Genomic DNA, 22,097 nt, shown 5'->3' on the forward strand with positions numbered 1-22,097 from the left:
CATAAGGCAATTCTGCCATAAAAGATAAAATAACTGGTTGATGTTTGGTTTAATTCTCCACTGATGAATCAACAAGCTTTAGGAAAGTTAATGTATTGAAGATAGGTGTCCATTTGGTTTTTTCATTTCTCCATTGACAAAATCCCCATTTTTACATTCTATGAATCTGTGCTCTTGTAATGGTCTATACAGTATTCTATAGTTTTAGTAATGTCTTTTCTATAAAGTGTATTATTGTTATTAATACATTCCAAGTATCTTTGTCTTCACTTACCAGTTTGTTTCATTTATTTGGAATACCAATAAATCTGGATTCATTTTAACCATGTTATTTTGTCCTGTTTCTCTCTTTTCTATTCTCTCTTTTTCTTTCCCTTCCCCCTTTTCTGCCTTTTGACTAAAGTCAGTCATCTATTTTTTAAAAATCTCTACTTGTTCATATTTTCTCATTACCCTAGAAATCTTAGCATATATATTTAACTTAAAAAAATCTAAAGTTGATAGTTTTACATTCCTCTCAGTCAGTGCAAGAGTCCTACCCAAATACAGTGGAAATTTGGTTGAAAATTTAGATTTTGAAGAACACTTAGTGAATGACATACACAGAGTGCTCATTTTAGCATTATCTGTATCGGGCCCAAACTGGACCAAATATCCAGATAAACTGTTGCATATTCATAATGGAATACTTTAACAAAATAAAGATGAATAAACTCATGCTACACAAAATTTGTGTAAGGATCTCACAACATAATGTTGAGTCTAAGAATTCACCCTCACAAGTGCATATTATGTAACTCTATTAATATAAATTTCAAAAACAAGCAAAACTCATCTATGGTGATAAAACTCACAACAGTGGTTACCTTTGGATGGTAATGACTGACAGAGGGTAGAGGAGAGGTTTCTGAGATGTTACTGGTGTTCTGCATCTTGACCTGGGAGGTGGTTTTGCAGGTGTGTTCACTATGTAAATAGGTATCAAGCTATACACACTCTGTGCACTTTTCTGAATACAGTTCCACTTCAGTAAAATTTTACTGAAAATAAAAATAAAAAGACTTTTTGCTTTTCTTTACCAAATAAAACCATGGCAGTTATTTCATTAAATATTCTATTTTACCCATCTTTTATTGTTTTGGTAACAGTAATGATCCTCTGATTAACACCGTGTCACTTGGAATTTCATTTAGCCTTAGCCTGTGCGGCCAGTGCAGCTTCTTCACGCCACTTAGCTTTCTTCGCCAGGTTCCAACTTGTTAAGGATTCATGTCGTTCTGCTGCCTGAAAAATAAGAATAACAAACAAAAACAAAACAAAAAATGAAGGAAAGCATTGTAACTCTCTGGAAAGAATTTGTATTTCAGACATATACGAGATCCTCTGTGAAAAGGAGAAAAGTAACTTAAAACATCTGTCACAAACAGTATCCAAGAAAAATGATCCTTTGGTGTAGAAAAAAGTAGCTATGTAAGTTGCGAGACTTGTAGTCAACAGGACAACTGACATCAGAAATCTGCCCTGGATCTCTTGGCACACAAAGACATATTTTTTGGATTAAAAAAAAAAAAAACAAAAATATTTTCAAATAGTTATGCTAAAGATCAAGAAAGGGAAATCTTCAGGTATCAGAAATGGAAAGAACTCAAAAGGCATGGTGGGAAATAAGAAGGACTGAAGCCAGGAAGGGAAGGAATGATTTCAGGCAGGGGGCATTAGGGAAAAACACAGGTTGTAGCAGCTGGGAGCTGGGAGTTTAATCTCTGCCTCAAAAGGTGAGTGCAGAGTTTGGATCTGGAGTTGGAAGTATCAGGTACTCCATTGAAATGACTAAAATTACTCTTACTAGCCCAAGGAACTGGCAAAGAGAATAGAAATTTTCTGGGGGGAAAAATCGCTCCTGAAAAGAAAAGATGATCAGCATCGTAATTAAGACATAAAAACTCTAGCTAGAAAACAGATCTGCGGGAATAATTAAGTGCAGTGCAGAGAAACAGATACAAAAAATAGAAAAAGAGTTAAGAGCCATGGAGAATAGAATTTAGAAGTTCCAACATACATACATAACAGGTGGGAAGAATAGAGAGACTGGTGAAGGGGCCATATTTGAAGTTTTGACAGCTTGAACTTTTTCAGAAGTGAGGAAATCTATATATAGGTCCTCAGACTGAAGAGTGTATGAAATTCTTAGCAGAAAAAAAAAAAAAGATATGGATGAATTCCTAATCTGTCCCTTACACTTACTATATTCCCAGTACAGGACTTGGTGTATTTTGCCTGTTGTGCCTACCAGTTCTCTCCCCAGCATTACACATCTCCACAAATGGTGGCACGATCAACCTTGTTGCTGAAGTAAAAAACCCAGGCTTTTTGGTTTCTTTCTTCCATTTACTTTCCTCTTCCCACATCAAATGTACCACAAAGTTCTATCCTTTCTACCCACCCCCAAATACATATGAGATTGCTAAACTTTTCTCCACCTCCATCTATCACAATCTCAGTTAAAGTATACGCATTAATTATTTAAAACAAAAGAATTGGAGAGAGGCAAGAGGGACAACCATGAGACTCTTTAGAAGATATTGGAATCAGTTTGGCAACAGATGTTGGTTATATCAGACCAGGGTGATATCAAGAGAGATGATGGTGAGGAGTGGTCCAACCGTACGTATATTTTAAAATGGAGTCTACAGGATTGCTGATGTATCATGGCTTACTCATGAGTAGCTGGGAAGATGATAAAATAGTGAGCACCTGGGCAAAGCCATGTTAAAGCAGGTGGTCATGGAAGATCTCTGCCTGGAGTGAGAATAAGCCAGCAACGGAAAGGCCAGAGGAAGGAAGGAAATCCTAGTGAGGAGAAAGGGTTTAGTGTATTAAAAAAATAGAAAAGACCTAGAGTAGATGGAGCATAATGAACAAAGAGAAGGTGTTATAAAAAAACAAGGAGGGTCCAGACAGTATCAGACTCCATTCTGTCATTCAGGAGCTAGAGAATCATCACCTTGGTGGACAGTCATTTTATCTACAGTAGGTTATAAATAAGAGGTCACCAAATTTCTTTATTTCTATGTTTGAACATTTAAGAAATATTTAATAAATTTCCCCTTTGATGAGAATCCTTTCAAAGCGCACATTCTCTGACACATACCCATGAATGGGTATGTACGTGACATCAGTAAACTTACAGGCTCAGTTCTTATGTGAATTACTGGCTCAAATACTCTCAAAAACCTGAAAAGTAACCCAGGGCAGAATCACAGGACGAGGGAGAATGGTAATTGGCTACACACGCCCAGAGAGGGAAGATGTGCAGATCCAAGCAAATTCTTCTGTGTGATGCAGCTGCCAAAAGTTGCTTTCAACTCTGGTTGTGTTACTAGAATACAGTTCACGAACAAGGAAGTTAGTCCCGCTCTAATGGGTTCAGTTGCAAATGCCACTGTGAAGGGAGACACTGATAAAGGGCAGTGTGTTCAGAGGAGAGGAAAGTTGTATGGGATAGGGAAATTAAGACTGGAGAAGAGAAGACTTGTGGGGAGGTGTTAGATGTCCCCCAGTATTTGTGGGCTGCCTTCGTTGTAAAAAGTGATCAGCAGATGAAAGGATTTGGGGAAGCAAGAAACACAATTAGAGTAATCAGCTCTTAATTTCTCTCTAGAAAGCATATACTGGAGATGACAAGGCAAGGGCTCACATGCAGGATACAGACAAGTTGGCCTTGAGCATGTCCAATAATTGCCATTTCTGAGGATTTCATTATTCTGTGCGATAGTTATAATTGAGTTCATGACTTCTAGAATGACCAAGTCTGGGTAACTTTCACAGAGCAAACTTCTTCTTGCACAGATTTTAACCAAGCTATGAACTATCCTGTTTAACCAGGCTATGAACTGTTTTTACCTTATAAATGGAAACAAACTTTTGTTCCTCCTCTCTAACCATGTAGTTTGCATTTGTGGGCTGAAATTTTCATGACAGAAATTGTTTCCAGGAGGAGAGATATTTATGGATGGCTCAAGAAGTCTACGATGAAATTGTGCTTACATGGAAAACAGAACAATAATCCTCAAATTAAGAATAAAGCTCACGGTATTTCTTAAAATTCACCAGTCCAGCTGTATTTTAAAGAGATACTCACCCTTTTGGCTGAGACGATCACTGCAAAACAGGCGATAATGGTGAGTCCAATCATTATGTAACAAGCTTTCACTCGAGCCTTGTTTCTTGCAGCATCTATCATTTCTGGCCTAAACCAAGATGTGTATTCTGTTAATTATATTGCAGCAATCTGCTTTTCTCTACCTGGCATGATAGACAATCCCTGAATGCCAACTGCAGATGTGGAAGACGTCCAAAGCCGAGCCCATTATGTTCCCAATTTCAAAATAACAGGTATAATTACGTCTTCATTAATGTTAGTCACCGTGAAACCACAGTGTAGTATATTTAGTTTCTAACTTCTCAAAATATAACTTCTTGAAATGATGGCCCGATTCTCCTTTTTTTTTTTTTGGTCACAGGTCAGGGTAAAGGTTAAGAATTTAAGTCTATATATGTCTATGACTTGTGTTCATTTGGTCCCTTTGTTATTAAGTGGGCTTCATCTTTAGTTTTTTTTAAGATTTTATTTATTTATTTTGAGAGAGAGAGCAAGAGAGCATGGGGGCAAAAGGGAGGGCCAGAGGGAGAGGGAGAGACAATCTCGAAGGGACTCTGAGCTGAGCCTGAAGCCTGAGGTGGGTTCCATCTCACGATCCTGAGATCATGGCCTGCTCTGAAAGCAAGAGTTGGGCCTTTAACCCACTGAACCACCCAGGTACCTCCTCCTTCTTGGTTTTAATCAGGGTGTTTTTTAAAAATATTTTTCCCTCAATTTTTTTTCTCACTGGGCTCCCAATCCCTTCTTGCCTTCTCCCATCTTATCCTGATTGGAGAGACCGTTATACCTTGTGGGGACCTCTATTAGAGAAAAGGTGTTTCCTTTGTGGCTTTTGCATGAAGTTTTCAAAATAAGTGATCAAAATTACAATGATTTGTTGAAGAAAAAGACAAAGTCACCTTTGTTTTCTTATTATTCTGAAATTTTCTAACTTGATCGAATACTGGGGGGACTTATTTATTAATATAAAGTTACAGGCAAGTTGTTTAAGATTTTAGCAATGTTACTAAACAAAGCAGAGTCACAAACTTAATTGTGTCTGTGGGCCTTTTATACTGAAATAAACTTTAACAATTTGCAATAATATGAAGTGCAGTTTATAGATAGACGTGATTAAAGAATGATTCTTGAGAATGTATGCAACAGTATTCTTTCTTATCTAATGCCAAGTTTAAATAGATTGTAGTTACATTCTTCTATTACTTCTATTATTTGTAGTTACTTCTATTACTTGTCAGAAAGACAAGTTGCAATTTCTCTTAAAAATGAAAAACCTTTTCTTTAACCTTTCCACCAGTTTAAAGAGCATGGCAAACCAATATCTAGCCTGTTTTCCTTAGATTTGAGACAGCCAATGTGAGTTTTAAGATGTTAGTTGCAAACAGGTGAATATGAAGGCATTATTAGATTATATTTGTTGCTGACTTTTGTTCCAGATGGAGCCTAGAAGATATGATCTTTTTTACCCATCCATCTGGCTTTGATCTGCTATACCAAATTAGGTGTGCGCTGAAAAAAAACATGAAAAAGCACAGTTATGATTAAGTATCATTAGTGTATAATACAAAAATTATAGCTCACTTGCTAATTACATGTCTATTAAAAGCATACAAAGTGAAAGCTTTTCACGTTGTAAGCCTAAAACTTAGCTTGGGGAGGTATATCCCTCAACAGCAATGCTTTAAAAAATTATAGGAAAGAGCAAAATGAAAAATATTCAAATACTTTAATGTTTCCAACACCAAACTACAATTCCTTTCTTAAACATCTTATTTGAAGTTAGATTCATTTTTATAACACTTCTTTTGACTGTGATCCCGAAGAAATTAAATTACTTCTATAAAATGGGCCTCTTCACACACAGAGCTGTGTTAATGCGATACTGGACCTACTATCTCCTGACAAGTATTAATTTACAATACTGCAGGTTCTTTACATTCTTTTTTACATTTATTTTTATTTAGTTAATTTTTATTTATTACTGAAGTATTGATTATTCTGTTATAGCACTGAGAAACTCAAAATTCCAAAAAATTAAGGATGGTATTTTAGCTTTTCTGAGGATGATTTCTGCTTTGGGCTGAGTCTGTAGTTCAGAATCTACAGATCTCAAGGAAAACAATATTTGTCTTGTAATATTAAAAAAAGTCTCTGGGGTTGAATAAATGCTGAATATAGATTTCAAATTCTGTGTTATTTCAAATTCCATGTCCATTCCTCATTAAATAATTTGATCCAAGAAAGGGATAAAAAGGTTTGAGAATTCACTATTGAGCCAACATTTCCCAGCACGTGTTTCTTTCCTCATTTTTTTAAACTATGCTTTTGGTAACTAATAAATTACAAAGTAACAAAAGTGTTGACAAGTACACCTAAAACTAATGTAATATTGTGTGTCAACTATACTTCAATGTAAACAAACGCACATTTAAATTTTGATTTTAAAACGTGTAGGTAATATGTGCAGAACAAGCTGCAGGCCTAGTTTCCATTATTCATTCCACTAGGCATGGATTATTACATCGTATAAAAATTATATACAGGACATCTCTAATCCATATCTGATATTATAGTTCTAGTCTCCTCTTTTTTTTATTTTTTATTTTTAGTTCAGCTTAAAAAGTAGTAGATTGGTTTTATGCTTAGTTTCCTTCATTGCATTTTTAAAATCCACTCCCTTGTAACAAATGCTGAGAAGTATTTTGGGCTTGCATAAACTGAAACTGTAGGAAGATGATTTCTACAGGTTAAATTTACCCTTGGGGTGAAATTGTCAGCTTGAGTTTTATCATTTAAGCGACCCTCTATCTTGGTTTTGGGATAGTGATGAAACCAGCGATGCTCACGCTCCGGGGGTCCCAACCCGAGGGAACCCCGCGCTCCGCGGGCTGCAGAATCAGGAACATCAGGCTTCTCCCGCCCCAGAATAGGAGGTCTCCTGGATGCGGCTTCCTCCCAGAGACTCTTTAGTCTTCCCAGGAGCCACGAGCCTTCGTTAGGTGGACAGGGAGCTGCTCCCCGGGCAGAGCCCCTCTCCCTCTCTGGGGACCCTGCAACCACCCGGGGTGCACGCGCTGACCTTGCAGTCTGTGTGACCCAAGCGCTCCGCTGCCTTGAGGCTCTGAGCTCCCTGGGGCGGGTATCTGGGCGATGGTGCAAGTGCCCACCGAACTGGGTTTTCACCCAACTTCAACAATCTCCTTGTAAGCTTAGGTGCCCACTGTTCACTCAAGGCATTTGACATTTAACCGCACTAGGGGGAGGCTGGGGAGGGGTATTCCTCAAGGTGGTGGGTGTTGTGAAGCTGCCTTCTTTCCCGGGCGCGCCGAGGTCGGGAGGTGCATGGAGCAGGCACCCCTTCGTGCGCACGGAAACTGGCCGCCACACAGGCCACACTTACGGGATCCGAGGCGGGATGTCCTCCATCGCTTTGAAACGCCCGGTCCACACCAGGATTTTCTTATCGAATTGCGAAGGCTTGTACTCGGCGGGGACCCGGTGGACCTTTCCTGTTGCGAAGGCGACAGGGGTGGCCGGAGGAACGGACTGACCGATGGCATAGTGGCTCAGAGCGCACTCACGCCACCCCCTCCCTCCCTCACCCCAGGTGCGGCTCCTCGCCCGCTGCTCCGCACCCTCTCCTTTGCAGGTCGTTCCCAGCCCGGGCTCACCTGGACCGTGGGGCTCAGAGCCGCTGGTGGCCCGGCCGCTGCAGTAGCGGGGCAGACCCCGAGGCCGCAGGGGCGCGATGGGCCGCGTCGCGGCTTCTCCGTGCGCTCCCGGGGCCCCACGGAAGATGCGCCCTAGGCGGAGGCCCCGGAGGCCCCCGACAGCCGCGAGCATGCTGCGCCGGGTTTCCGCGCTCCCAGCTCCCCGGCGGAGTTCTGCTGCTGCTCCCCGGCCCGCCCCACCCCGCGGCGCTCCCAGGGGAGCCCGGGCAGTGCAGCTGGAGCCTCCCGCACGTACACACTCGCTCCCGGTCCCCGCCCCCGGCCTGAGACCCTGGCCATGACCCTGGGGGCCGAGTCCCCTGCGAGCAGGGCCCAGGAGGCTCCTTGTCTCTGCTGGAAAACTTCCGGAGCAGATTGACCGCCTCCTGAGACGGCTCCCTGCAGCTCCTTTTAAAGCCATGTCTTTGTGTTGAGTAGAAACGCTTCCTTCAGACTTTCCTCCTTTGGTTCCAATGTTTGGTGTCAAGAGAATAAACCTAACCCCTCTCCTCCAGAAAAAAACCAACTGTCCCTCAAGGGCAGGGCACGCCAGATGTTTTCCAAGTAAGTGTGAGGACATGCAACAAACTTCTGAATTCCCCATGAAGAGAGATTTTGAAACTGGCTCCTCATCCCACCCTCCATTCCCACACTTTTTCTCTTTCCTAGGCAAAACCACCTCAGCTGCTGCAATTTCTTTTTCCCCATCTTTCATTACTTCCTAAGACCACACACTCTCCAAACGTTCTTCCAAATGAGCCTTTCTTCTACCTTTCACCATTTTCCCTCTGCAAGAAAGGGGTGGGGAGGAATCTGCTATTCTCTGGCAGACTCTGGGAAAGGGGGTGAGGAAAGCTGTCTACTCTGAAGGACTTTACTTAACTCTGCTTACTCCTATTCCCTGGACAACAGACCCCAGCCAAGTAAGGTTGCTTTTCAGGACCCAGCCCCAGGCACTCCTCTCCCTCGTCCCATTATTGTCTCTGAGGTTCCTTCCAGAGCCGGACACTGCCTTACACATTTAGTTGGATCTCCAGATATTTCTTTTCTTCCTAACCAGACTGTCAGGCTCTTGAAGGCCAGATCCCTGTACCTCCAAGTGTCTTTCACATAACAATGCTTAGCAAAAGAAGAGAGTCATACTTCCCTACAGAAATATGCATTTGAAGGAGCAGCTGTAGAAAGAACACTGGCTTTGCCTTCATACAAAGGTGGAAGCCCCTGATGTATGACTTAAGAGTCTCACAGTCATAATAAGCAAATCATTTATGCTATCAGTCTTGGTCTCATTTGTAAAAGTATTCCTACCTCTCAAGTTCATTCATGCAATGACTACAAAAACGGTACAATCGGCCAGCTACTTCTCAGAGCCCGCGATAGAGCCTTGAACAATGTCAAGTGGGAATGAGTAGTTGAAAAAACAAAAAGCAGGATGAAAAAAATCCCAAAAAAACAAAAAAACAAAGGAAGTAGGGTGGAGTGGAAGGTATTTAGAAAACTTGGTTAGGGATACCCTTCTAACTGCACCTGGCACATAGTAACATTTCAAAAATATGTTGTCATTTCTTCCCTTCACATCTTTTGTTTCACTCGTCCCAAAACACAGGGGCATTTTAACTTGTGAAATCTCATGGAGCGAGTTATGGGAGGCTGTGACCTCCCGGAAGGTAAGGGTTGTGTTTTATTGAACACCATATCCTTAGGATGTAGGTGAAAAATTTGGCACTTAGATCCTTGATATGTATTTGTTAGATGAGTAAATGAGTGCAAGTCTTCAATGATAAAATAGACTGTTTGGACTAGTTTAAGAAAAGACTGAAGTATTTGAGGACACAATGAACTGAATGAATTCCTGCTTGACAAAGTGTATCACCATGGATAACATCTGATTGTTTCAGGAAAATGCTACTTGAAAATTCTCCCATTGCTCAGACACATTCCTTTTCCTTTTAAGATTTTATTTTTCTTCATGTTTCTGAGAAAAAATATCTCTGGGAAACAACCCGTCATTAATCGTTCACGGAGGAGTTTTTAAACTAGCCAAGTAAGTTTATTTCCCTGGAAAGAACCAAATGTCAAGCATCTACACATAATTTTCTATCTCCAGCTTCTCTAGAAAGGCAGAACAACAGAGCAAGAGTGTAAGAGCTTCTATCATGAGAAAAAGAACAATTTGCATTCTATTTTCTATTCCTTATGGTATTAAAACATCACTATTTGGCCGTGGTCTGCATAAGAAAAAAAAAAAAAACACACAGCTGCATGGGAGATGTTTTCTTTGGTTCTAGAATGGGACCAAATTAAAAAAAAAAACAAAACTCAAATCAACTTTTAATAGAAGAAAACACTAATTGTATCTAATTGTATTCCTTTCTTTTCTTTTCTTTTCAAATCAGGACAACTTATTTATTCATTGAACAAATATTTACCGAGTGCCTCCCCTGTGCTGGGCTCTGTTCTAGGATCTGACGTTGCAGCAGGTAAGTGAATAAAACTCTTTGCCCCTTACAGAGCTTATTACTAATCCGTGGTGGTTTTAGTCTACCCATTGTGTACTATATTATATTACTTCTCAATCCCGTGGTTCATCTGACTTGTATGTACTATTTTCAGTTTTGTTCCTTCTGGGTTTTTGATTAGTATGGTTTATGTTTTAATTTCTTAGAATGGTTTATGTTTCCATTTCTTACAGTTAATTTAGTTACTTCTTAAGATTCACAGTTAAGGGGCACCTGGGTGGCTCAGTGGGTTAAAGCCTCTGCCTTCGGCTCAGGTCATGATCCCAGGGTCCTGGGATGGAGCTCTGCATCTGCCTCTCTGCTCAGCAGGGAGCCTGCTTCCCCCTCTCTCTCTGCCTGACCCTCTGCCTACTTGTGATCTCTGTCTGTCAAATAAATAAATAAAATCTTTAAGATTCACAGTTAAAACAAGGACTATATTTTAAATGAAGCTATTATGTAGACTGAGGGGAAAATGGGGGTAAATTTTAAATTATTTTATTATCTTTATTTATTATTGAGAGAGCCACTGTGTGCTCTCCACTGGGCTAAGACAGGAGATGCCAAAATTGCCACAAAGCTATCCCTGAGAATTTCCCACTCTGGCTAGGAAGATGAGGGGTTGGGAGGGAACTTGACTAATTTATTTTCCAATCCCCTACTAGCCTATCTGTAGGGAAAGCTCTAAGGTGACTGTTGACCTGCAGACCCAACTCACTGGAGTCTCCAGTGGTTCAGGCAACCTTATTTAAGTACGTGGTCCTGGCGGTAGCCCAGTTACCCAGTTTGGTATTAAGCATAACTTTACAGCACTAGCAGAAGCTCAAAATGAGATCTGAAAAACCATTAATGAGCTCCTACACTCAGATCTTCTTGTTATTCCTCTCAATTCACATTTTCATTCTTATAGTTGAATCTTTCATTCTCTCATTCTCTCTCAACCATGCCATTGTAATGACCCCTAAAGCCTTTTCCCTATCTCTAGTTAATTCTTTCTTTCATCCTTTCTCTGTCTAGCCCCCAGATATAGTTTTCGAAAACTCAGAAGCTATCATGTAAAACTTTCATGGGGCCAGTCTCTTCCCTATTCCCTCCCTAATCCTGCACTCAACTTCCTTATCCACAGACTACAAAGAGGACCCTGAAAAAAATGATAATGAGGCAGGGAGGACTCTTTCAAAGTCTCCTGCTTTGATATTTTGCAAAGTCTGATTCAAGTTCTCTGCCTTTGTCATATCCCTAGACATTGAAAATGTCACTAACCACAGGTAGGTGGGTCACATAGAATTACTGTGTGCTATCACTGATGTGTGCTATCAGTTAACATCACAATGTAGCTCTGGCTTGGATGGTGGGATAGGCACTGTGTGTGTGACCAGCGCTCATCAGGGCATGGCTGAGTTCTGACTGGATGAGTTGCTTTTGTCCCATTGTTCTAAACATTAGTTGGAGAAATACATTCAGAAGAAAGCAGATTGGATTAACTTCTTTTGCACTATTTAATAATACATGGCTTTTATCAGAAAGGATGAATACCCAACATTTGCACCAACATGGCCGGGACTGGAGGAGATTGTGCTAAGTCAAATAAGTCAAGCAGAGAAAGTCAATTATCACATGGTTTCACTTACTTGTGTAGCATAAGGAATAGCATGGAGGACATTAGGAAAATGAACGGAAAAATAAAGGGGCGAATGAGTGGGGGAGACCAACCATGGAGACTGTGGACTCCGAGAAACAAACTGAAGGTTTTGGGGGGGTTGATGTGGGGATGGGTTAGCCCAGTGACGGGTATTAAAGAGGGCACGTATTGCATGGAACACTGAGTGTTACACGCAAAGAATGAATAATGGAACACTGCATCAAAAACTAATGATGTATTATACGGTGACTAACATAATATAATTAAAAAAATAATGCATGGCTTTTATTTGTTCTAGAAACAGCAAATCTGAAATGCATGTATATTTCTTAAGTACTATTTATGCAGACTGGCCCAGGACAGTGAAGGGGTGTCTGCAATGGCCATGTCTCTCACATTCTTTGGCTGTTTCGATATCTATTAAGCCTCCTGCATGTGTCAGATTGTATGCAACTGCTTAACCACTTCACAATGGGGCAGCCTCTGGTCCTTCCCCAGTGATCAAACTTCAAAATTTCTGGTAACAATCTCTTGTAGCAAAATTAGCATTTTACAGCCCCAGGGTCTAAATCTGCTACAGACTTTTCACCCTTTAGGCACAGTGATGATTTTATGTAATTCAAATGTGTATGCTTTGAAAGAATTTTAGGATGGCTTAAGACTGCTGCTCAGCTCCCTGTCTCACACCACCCTCTTCAGACACGTATAGAGAAGAGGTCTTGCAAAATGAATTGGACCCATTATAAACATGCAGTGTGATACCTTTCCTATCTAATTACAATTAAAGAAGGCTGTTCACAATCATAACATGAATGATGCCACCCCGAAGTCCTATAAGATAATTTCCTTTTGTCTTACCTGCATTTATACAAATCTTAGCTTCTCTCAGCCGCTTGTTTCTCTCTTGACTTATATGGTCATGTTTTCTTGGAAATTGGGAACTGACCTATTTGAGTACTTTGCCTATTGAGGGATTAAAAAAAAAAACAATTTATCAAAGAATTTTCTTTTTTTCTCTTTCAAGCCTTTTTACTTGGGGCTATTTATACTGATTTCTGATTTCCAGTGTGAAGTATAGTAATATCTAGGCAGAGCTAATTAAAAGGGCAGAGACCAAGTTTTTTTTGTTGTTGTTGTTTTTCATACTTCTCATGACACTACCATCTACAAATGGAAACAATTATTTATGATCATGATAATAAAGACATACAACAGAATTTGGTACAGATGATTAGCATAAATCATTTAAATTACCAAAGCTCTCCAACAAGAGGTTAGGCTTGGTTGGTTTAAAGAACCAAAATCTAGGGAAATTTTTTAAGGTTGAAACTGAATAATCTATGAGAATGTTCTAGAGGTTAAAGATCAGCTATTTTATTTGTTCATTAATTTATTCATTTCTTCATCTAGTCTCCTGTTTTTTGAACTTTTATTATCATAAACTATGCTGCAATGAGTTATTTTTGACATAGCTCCTTGGGTACGTGTGTAATATTTTGTCTTGGGGTATTTACCAGTAATGGAATTTTTGAATCTAGAAATGATCTCATTTTAGAAATTAAATGTCGAATTTAGTATAATGATAACTATCCTGGGCTTTATTTAAAAAGAAACTGGCCTCTCTCTCTGAGCTCAGGTATGTTTCAGGCTGGAAGACTGCCACTGGGATGGGCGTGTGTCATCAGTTTCTTGGCTGTCACCTCCTTGCCTCCTGCTTCTCTTCTATCTCTGATTGACCCTCCCTCTCATCCCCTTCACCAGGTCCCCAGGGGTTCCTGCAAACCTGGAAAGGAGAAGGGGTGGAAAGAGAGGCAAGGGACAAGAAAGGACTTACTTGACAGATTTATTTATTTATTTATTTACTTACTTATTTTTGTGATCTGATATAGGCACTTTGATGGTTGTCAGAAACTGACCCTTTTTCTTGGTGGGGGCTAGGGGCTTTCTGGAGGTTCCTGAGAGATACTGTGTACAGCCTGCCCCCCCATCAGTGGAGGTAGGGCTGACTTCTGAAACAGTCATCATCTCTCTGAGGCTGGATAGATGGCTTCTGTCACAACCTTTTGCCTTTAAATGTGTTAGTCATGGGTCAAACTTGGTGTTACATGGGTCAGGTTCTCCAAGAGGTTTTTTCAGAACTTGTCTTCCTGGAATTGAAGTGAGAGAAAAGAATTGCTCCTCCACTCTCCTCCTAACCAACCCGTATGGGAATGAGGGAGATTCCAAAGTACTTCAATAGCTTTTTCCAAAAATGTCTCTCTTAAACACATACATCCTCCTGGCTTGTCCAACATCTTAAATACTCATAAGGTAGGTAATAAGGATCCTGTGTCTTTTGCATATGACAAATTTGTCTAAACCGGAGGGATTATTATGGATAATGTGAAGCTCCTGGTATCATGGGAATGCTGGAGGGGTGCCGCTCAGCTTCCAGTAACTGTTCTTGGAAGCCCACACAGAATTGGCCTGGTAGGCAAATCTGTCTTCTCCGATCCAGAGCCACCCCGCCCCTGTCCCGATTGGGCAACTCTTGTTGCCACGGTTGACCCCAGAACATGCTGACTTGTCACTGCTAAGCCTAAATTTCATATGCAATTTCAATAGCAACAGCAAGGAGAATGGGAAATGTATCTGTTGTTATTTTTTATTTCATCTTGGAAAAGCAGCACTCATGGTGGGCATCCGTGAGTAGGTCCACATGTCCACAATAAACCACAGAGTTCTTTTTGGTGATTTCTTTTGCATGTCTTCATGGATGGCCCAGCACCTTGCTTTGAGACATGGAGATATTTAGCACCTATTGTTTTGTGTATTTTGTAAGTTAGGGATCTAATTTGTTTTTTTGTTTTTGTTTTTGTTTTTTTTCGCATTAAAGAGAGCTGCTTGTTCCTGCCATTATTTAATGAGCCACCTGTATTTCTGCATTGATTTTTATGTGGCCAAAACATAGATCTGGCTTTCATTTCTGTTTTATTGGTTGGGTTGGTTGTCCCTTCACCATTGCCATGCTCCTTGGATCCACTTCCCCTTGTTTTTCAAGAGTAACTTAATTCTTTGTTCTCCCACATACATTTAAAATCTGTCAATCTTTTTGAGATTTTATTGGAAATGTGTTGAAATTAATCACGTAGAAAATGACCTATGATAGCAAGTCTTCTAATTCATGATTGGAAGTTTCCATTTATTCAAGTTTTCTTTCATATCCTTCATAAACATAGTTATTTCTTCATAAAGGCAATACTGTATCTCTGTTAATTTATTCCTAGGGATCTTATAGTTTTTGTTTTGTTTATTATTTGTTTTATTTTATTTTGTTTTTTTATTTTATCAATACTAATTTCTGACGGGTTATTAGCAGTATATGGACATGCTATTGAATATTCTATGTTGATCTTGTATCCATTGATCTTGATGAATTTTGTTATAGTTCTTTTAGTTTGTTTGTACATATTCTTGAATTTTCTATTTATATAATTATATTATCAACAAAATAAGGCATTTCAGTTTGTTTCTTTCCCACTTTTATACCTCCTTATAACCATTGGCTATGAACTCCAGAACAATGTTGATAAGAAAGCATCATAGTGGATTTTGTCCCTGAATTTGATGGGAATACTTTTAAAAGCTTCACCACAAAATCTAATATTGGTTCTATTGTCTTAATGTTTGTTTTCCCAAGATTCATTTCTTGAAATCCTCACCACCACGGAGGTGGTATGGAGCCTTTGGGAGGTCATGAGGTCATTAGGTCATTAGGGTGAGGCCCTCATGAATAGAATTAGTACTTTTACTAAAAAGGTCCAGGAAAGCACCCTTGTTTTTCTGCAATGTGAAGTTATAGGGATGGTCATCTAGGAAGTGGGCCTTACCAGACAGGGATTCCACCAACAACTTGATCTTGAACTTCCAAGCATCCAGAACTACAGTAAATAAATGTTTGCTGAGTTTATGAGATTTTTGTTGTAACAGCCTGAGTGGACTAAGACAACTGTCCTTAAAGGTTGGGTGGGGTATTAGTTTCCAGGAGCTACCATAACAAATTACCATAAGCTGAGTGCCTTAAAATAACAGAAATTTGTTCTCTTTGGGTTCTAGAGGCTAGAAGTTCAAAACCAAGGTGTTGGCAGGGTCATAGGTCTCTGAAGTCTCTAGGAGAGTACACCATCATAAGATTTTGGATGCTTGTATTAAAAGCTGCTTGTTATATTACTTTTGATATACTGATGAATTTTATTTAACCAGTACATTTCTTAAAAGGACCCTCATCCTCAGTTAAAAGCTTGACTGAGCATAAAATTCTAGGACAAAAGAAATTACAGTTTTAAAGATTGTTCCATTGAACTTTAGCATCAGTATTGCTGTTGAGAAATGCAGTGTTACTCAGATTCTAAATCTTTAAAAGTAAACGCCTTTTCCCCCTTAAAAAACTTTTGGAATGTTCTCTCTGGCTCTGGTGATTTGAAATTTCAGAATGCAGTGCTTTGTCATGGATATCTTTCATCCCAAGCACTTGGTGTTTTTTGGATTCTGTTTTCAAAAATGCATGTTACTTACTAATGAGAGTAGTGGGCAATTTCTTGAAATCTTTCTCTGATAAATTCCACCTATCATTTCTCTGTACTCTATTTCTGGAAACTCTATTTAGATGTGGGTCTCTTAGAGAGGTCGTCTAATTTTTTTCTACTGTTTTCTATCTCTTTGTCTTTTAACTTACTTTTCAGAGATTTTTCTCAGGTTTATTTTTCAAACCTACTCTTTATTTTAAAATAATTGTTGATTGTTTATGCTGTGAAAAAAACTGTCCTAAGCACTGTGATAACGTCAGTGACTAAAATGAAGATCTCTGATCTTTTGAAATTATTAGTCTGTTTGGAGGAAACAGAGCAAAAACTAAATGTCATAAATAGGAGAATTAGTATGTTAAAAGTTATACAAAAATTGTTTTAAATATAATATTAAAGAGGATTCAGAATGCCAGGATAGAAGGCAGATTGCAGTTTTATATAGGATAGATATATTTTGAATGCTCAGTCAGCAGAATTTCTGTAAGGAATGATGGTGGAATATGAGATAAAGAGAAGACTCCATTCAAGAAACTTGATAGATGTAGTTTTCAGTAGATGGAGAAGAATATGGGACTGTAGGCTGAAAGGGTTTGTGGGGGCAAGATATGTAGGTCAGTTTGGGATATTTTGAGTTTAAAGTGTATTAGAGTTCTCCAGAGAAATAAAATACATATGTATGTATGCATATGTATGCGTATATATATATGCTTTCTGTCTGTCTCTTCAAATATTTACATATATATTTGGTGGCTGGGAGAGAGGGAGGGAGAGAAAGAGGGACAGAGAGAGACAAAGAGAGAGAAAAAGGATGAGAGATTGACAGATTTTAAGGAAATTGCTTGGGATTAATGGGATTGTGGGAACTGACAAGTCGAGAATCCACACTGAAGGTCAGCAGACTGGAGACCTAGGGAAGAGTTGGTGTGGCAGCTTGAGTCCAAGAAAGTCTGGGGGAAGAATCTCCTCTTCTTTGGAAGACTTCAGTCCTCATCTCTTAAGACCATTAGCTGATCGGATGAGGTCCATCCACATTATAGAGAGAAATCTGTTTTACTCAGAATCTATTGGTTTAAATGTTTATGTCATCTAAAAAAAATGCCTTTACAGAAAAATCTAGAATGATGTTTGACCAACTGTCTGGGTGGGTATCATGGCTTAGTCAGTTGACACAGAAAATTAACCATCACCAATGTCTATTAGACATCCAAGTGGAGATGTGAAGTCAGAATATGAATATACAAGTCTAGAGTTTAGGACATGAATGAGAGATATTTCAGTATATTTAGGGGTTGGTTGAGATCACCAAGACAGGAGTATAGATAGCAAAAAGGACCAAGGACCATGCCCTGGAACATTATGACTTGAAGAGATCAAGGATTAGAAGAGGAACCAGCAAAGGAGAATGAAACATCTACTTGATTGGAAGAAGAAGGAAAAAGGAGTGCAATGTTTCTGAACCCAAGTAAAGAAAGTACTAAGGAGGAAATGTGATCAGCTGTATTCACTACTACAGAAGGTCAGTAAAACTGAGATGAAGAACTGGTGATTTTAGTCATTAACAACATGGCACCTTACTGAGAGCACTTTTGGTGGGGGCTAGAACCTCACTGCAGTGGGTTTAGGAGAGGATGGGAATCCCCAAAGGGGTTGGGATGACTGTTGTCCTGGAATAATTGCTATTAGTGCTTTCTTTCATTCCCAAAATGTCCCTGTTTGGATGATAAACTGATATATCCCCAGAGGAAAGAGGGAATATAAATATCTCTTAAAAAGAAATTTGAAATAGACATGAAAGAGCAGAAAACTCCTCAGACATTAAAGAAGCAACTGTTACTTTATTTTTATTTATTTATTTATTTAAAAGATTTTTTAATTAATTAATTTATTTCACAGACAGAGATCACAAGTAGGCAGAGAGGCAGGCAGAGAGAGAGGGGGAAGCAGGCTCCCTGCCAAACAGAGAGACCGATGCAGGGCTCAATCCCAGGACCCTGGGATCATGACCTGAGCCAAAGGCAGAGGCTTTAATCCACTGAGTCACCCAGGCACCCCTGTTACTTTGTTTTTAATCTTAAATTGTAGTACATCATGATGAATTGACGCCCAGCTTAGCAGTTTTCTCCTTTTCTCCTTTAGTCTGAGGCAAACACTAAGGTGTATTTAGTAGCTCAGCAAGAACCCAGCTGCAAATCACTTGAGAATATATACTTCAAACACATTTAGTCTTCTGGTTGGTTATTCCCTCTGCTCCTGTCCATCTCATCTTCCAGTACTCCAGGAAGAGGAGAGTTTGTACCTGGGGAAACGCCGATTCTCCTGTGGTGTCAGTATCATCAGGTCGGCTGATAATGGCTAAGAGTAATGCGCGGTAACCAATGTCATAGCACCTGCGGCATGTTTTTGCCCTGATGTTAAAGAAGCTTGTGCTTCTCACCAGGTCTTCTTTGTTTTTGATGCTCCAGCTCTTCAAATAACTCCTAGAAGTAAAACTTAGCTATGAATCTATAAAACTAGGCAACTGAGGCTTTGCAAACTTAGATGATGCAAAACAAAATTTCTAATGAAGATTGTTAAAAATTGTGCACTTTTAAATCTTGTTTCATTTATATGTTGACAATACCAGTACTTCTTTGACATCAGAGAAATACTTGAATATAGTTCTGAGTTAGCACAGAGTTAAGCTAGGAATACCTGAGGGTGTTTAATGCCTGTTATAATAATCAATGAACCAGGGCATGAATTATACAATATACTTGAAATACCTCAAAGTAATTTTCTTTTTACTTGCCTCAAGGGAGCCATTGTACGCATATGGTGAATGAATAAATGGTGTAATTGTTTAAAATTTTTCTATGAAGGTTTTGTTTGTATACATTATAATTAGAATATTTGGGAAGAAAGAATAATTTCTAAAACCACTTTTTCCTAAGGAAGAAAAATGTGTGAAAGTTGAAAATGAGGAATTATTGCCCTGCTGATATTAAAAATTGTATTTTTTCCCAAAGAATCAATTCAAAGAATCTTTGTTTCTAAGAATATATATCTACATTATCATTTCCGAATTTTTTTGTTTGGCAAACTAATAAAATATATAGTTTAATGCCTGTATTAATCAGTATTAGTCTAAGTGGAAACATCATTACTAGTGTTTATCTAAAAGTGTTGATGAGGGTTTCAGTTCCAGTTATTCTATGGTCTATAAATAAAAATAAAAACATAATCGTCCACCAGGTGGCAGTAGTATATCAAATTGTTCTACAAACGCACATCTGCAAAGTAGGGGCCCCTTACTAAATTCTTAGGATGTGAAGGAATTGAGTTCTGTCCTGGCCTTCAGCTAACTCAGTCTGTTCTGCAACTCAAATATATGTACTTCGTATCTCTTTTTCTTTTGCTAGTAAGAATCCTAAGTACAGACTATTCTTATATGTTACGGGAGGAAAATGAGGCTACCATAGCTCTTTTGCTAGTGTGGAGTCTGAGCTACCGAGTGGTTTTGTGACATTCTTGGAATCATATTATGAGCCTGGTATCCCTCCTCTGCTGTCCCTAGATTAATCTAATAGACATTCTGTGATAGTATTTCCACTAAAAATATATGTGATTTTAGGCATTGCACTTTTTTGTGTGTTATTCCATTGCTCCTAGACAATTAAAACTGGTATTTATTGATAAGAAAGTTGTGCTTTCAAGGTATCCTGTCACATCCTAACTAGTGGCCGCAGAGTTGCAAGTTGGTGGGAAAAATCTTACTCTTGTCATCTGTACATTTCAATATGCTCCATTAGGTTATTTAAATATATTATATATTGTTACAATAAAATTAAAGGTAACACAAAATTATCCCATATTCTCACATTCTCAGCACAAATATTTTCTCTCTTTCTCTGCTTCCTGTGAATCTTTATCTACATTTATACAGAGTTCTAATCAAAATACCCATAGCACCGAAAATCTTTCACTTAGTTTGTAAACCATTTTTTATCTTTAGCCTCATCTTTATACCTATCTTTTTGTGTGGATTTTTAAAAAAATATTTTATTTATTTATTTGACAGAGAGAGAGATCAGGCAGAGAGGCAGGCAGAGAGAGAGGGGGAAGCGGGCTCCCTGCTGAGCAGAGAGCCCAATGTGGGGCTCAATCCCAGGACCCTGAGATCATGACCTGAGCCGGAGGCAGAGGCTTAACCCACTGAGCCACCCAAGCACCCCTTTTTGTGTGGATCTTAATATTTAGTTAGAAAGACATATTATAATTTATTTTACTTTTGTTGTGGATAAGGGTTGTATCTAATTTTATATGTTATAATTTCTAGAATGTATGATGTTCCGGATGGGCTTGAGGTCAGATATCTTGTTTAATTCTGTCTGTAAATACTCTCATCTTTATCAAAACATGTTCTGAATTTGATTCCCAACACCTGTCAAGAACCATGTAAATTGTGTGTGTGTTTGCCAAGAGTTTTATTCTGGGAAATTGACTTAAGGAAATAGTTCAAACAAACAAACTAAAAAGTCTGAGTAATACAGTGTTAGGATGTTTCTTCATACTATATTGAAATTCTGGAAATGTTAGCATAATGTTATTTTTTGTAACTAATGTTTTCCTTTTCTTTTTTCTTCTTTCTACATTTCTATAACCAAATAATTGACAGGGAGTTCACTTGAGGTATAAGTTTTAGTCTAAATCAATTTTCTCTATATTGCACTGCAATTATCCCTCTTTATTTATTAAATAATGTTCACTTGCCCAGAATTATGTGGGGTTGCTTTTTTTTTTTTTAGAGAGGGAGAGAGAGAGAAGCGGGGGAGGAACAGAAGGAGAGGGAGAATCTTAAGCAGACTCCATGTCCAGGAGGGAGTCTGATGTGAGGCTCGATCTCACGACCCTAAGATCATGACCTGAGCCGAAATCAAGAGTCAGATACTTAATTGACTGAGTCACACAGGCATCCTGAAATTATGTAATTCTTACTTCACTGAACACTTAAACATAACATATATAGTGATATATCTAGGTTTTAAAAATCAAATTTATTTATGTTTGTTTTTGTGTCAGTTTTGCATCATTTAATTACTGTTACTTTATCTGGAAGGACCAGAGATGCTTGGCACATCTTCCTTCTTTATCCTTATTCTTTTTTTGAATATTCTTTACCATCCATTTTTTATTTTTATTACATAAAACATATTTTTATGCTTTTCATTGAGATAGCACCAAATCAACAAACTGGTTAAGAAATTGTCTTTATTTTGAAATAAAACATGCTCATTTTAACGAACATTCAGACAATAAAATAAGTGAAATAAGTGAAAATAAGTGAATAAGTGAAAGTCTTCTCAATCATACACTTTTTAAAAAAAGATTTTATTAATTTTTTTGACAGCATGCAAGCACAAGCAGGGGAGCAACAGGCAGAAGGAGGGGGAGAAGCAGGCTCCCCGCTGAGCAGGGAGTCCTACACAAAGCTCAATCCCAGGACCCTGGGATCAAGACATGAGCTAAAGGCAGACGCTTAAC

At 38.8% G+C, this 22,097-nt stretch overlaps 1 protein-coding gene across 3 annotated transcripts; it reads right to left on the bottom strand.

The window, feature by feature from the left end:
• Positions 1-440: 440 nt before the first annotated feature.
• On the bottom strand, positions 441-8,016 carry FAM162B (family with sequence similarity 162 member B). Of its 3 annotated transcripts, none has more exons than XM_032862377.1 (5): positions 7,834-8,016; positions 7,563-7,671; positions 5,588-5,671; positions 4,142-4,250; positions 441-1,284 (listed from the first exon to the last, which is right to left on the bottom strand). In XM_032862377.1, exons 1-5 carry the CDS (start codon positions 8,003-8,005, stop codon positions 1,186-1,188), a joined length of 573 nt encoding a protein of 190 aa, XP_032718268.1. In that variant the 5' UTR covers positions 8,006-8,016; the 3' UTR covers positions 441-1,185. The 3 variants fall into 3 exon arrangements, with proteins under 3 accessions (XP_032718268.1, XP_032718267.1, XP_032718269.1); XM_032862376.1 differs by having other exon boundaries at positions 7,563-7,674; XM_032862378.1 differs by lacking the exon at positions 5,588-5,671 and having other exon boundaries at positions 7,563-7,674.
• Positions 8,017-22,097: the final 14,081 nt, after the last annotated feature.

This window comes from Lontra canadensis, unplaced genomic scaffold (genome assembly GCF_010015895.1).
Source record: "Lontra canadensis isolate GAN:19392208 unplaced genomic scaffold, GSC_riverotter_1.0 scaffold23, whole genome shotgun sequence".
NCBI lineage: Eukaryota > Metazoa > Chordata > Mammalia > Carnivora > Mustelidae > Lontra > Lontra canadensis.

Excerpts from the sequence above, each read along its gene's own strand:
- FAM162B (XM_032862376.1), bottom strand. The coding sequence starts at position 8,005 with ATGCTCGCGGCTGTCGGGGGCCTCCGGGGCCTCCGCCTAGGGCGCATC. Across the intron at positions 4,251-5,587 it reads AGGCTCCATCTGGAACAAAA|GCCAGAAATGATAGATGCTG; the intron begins GTCAGCAACAAA and ends ATCTTGGTTTAG. Across the intron at positions 1,285-4,141 it reads TGATCGTCTCAGCCAAAAGG|GCAGCAGAACGACATGAATC; the intron begins GTGAGTATCTCT and ends CTTATTTTTCAG.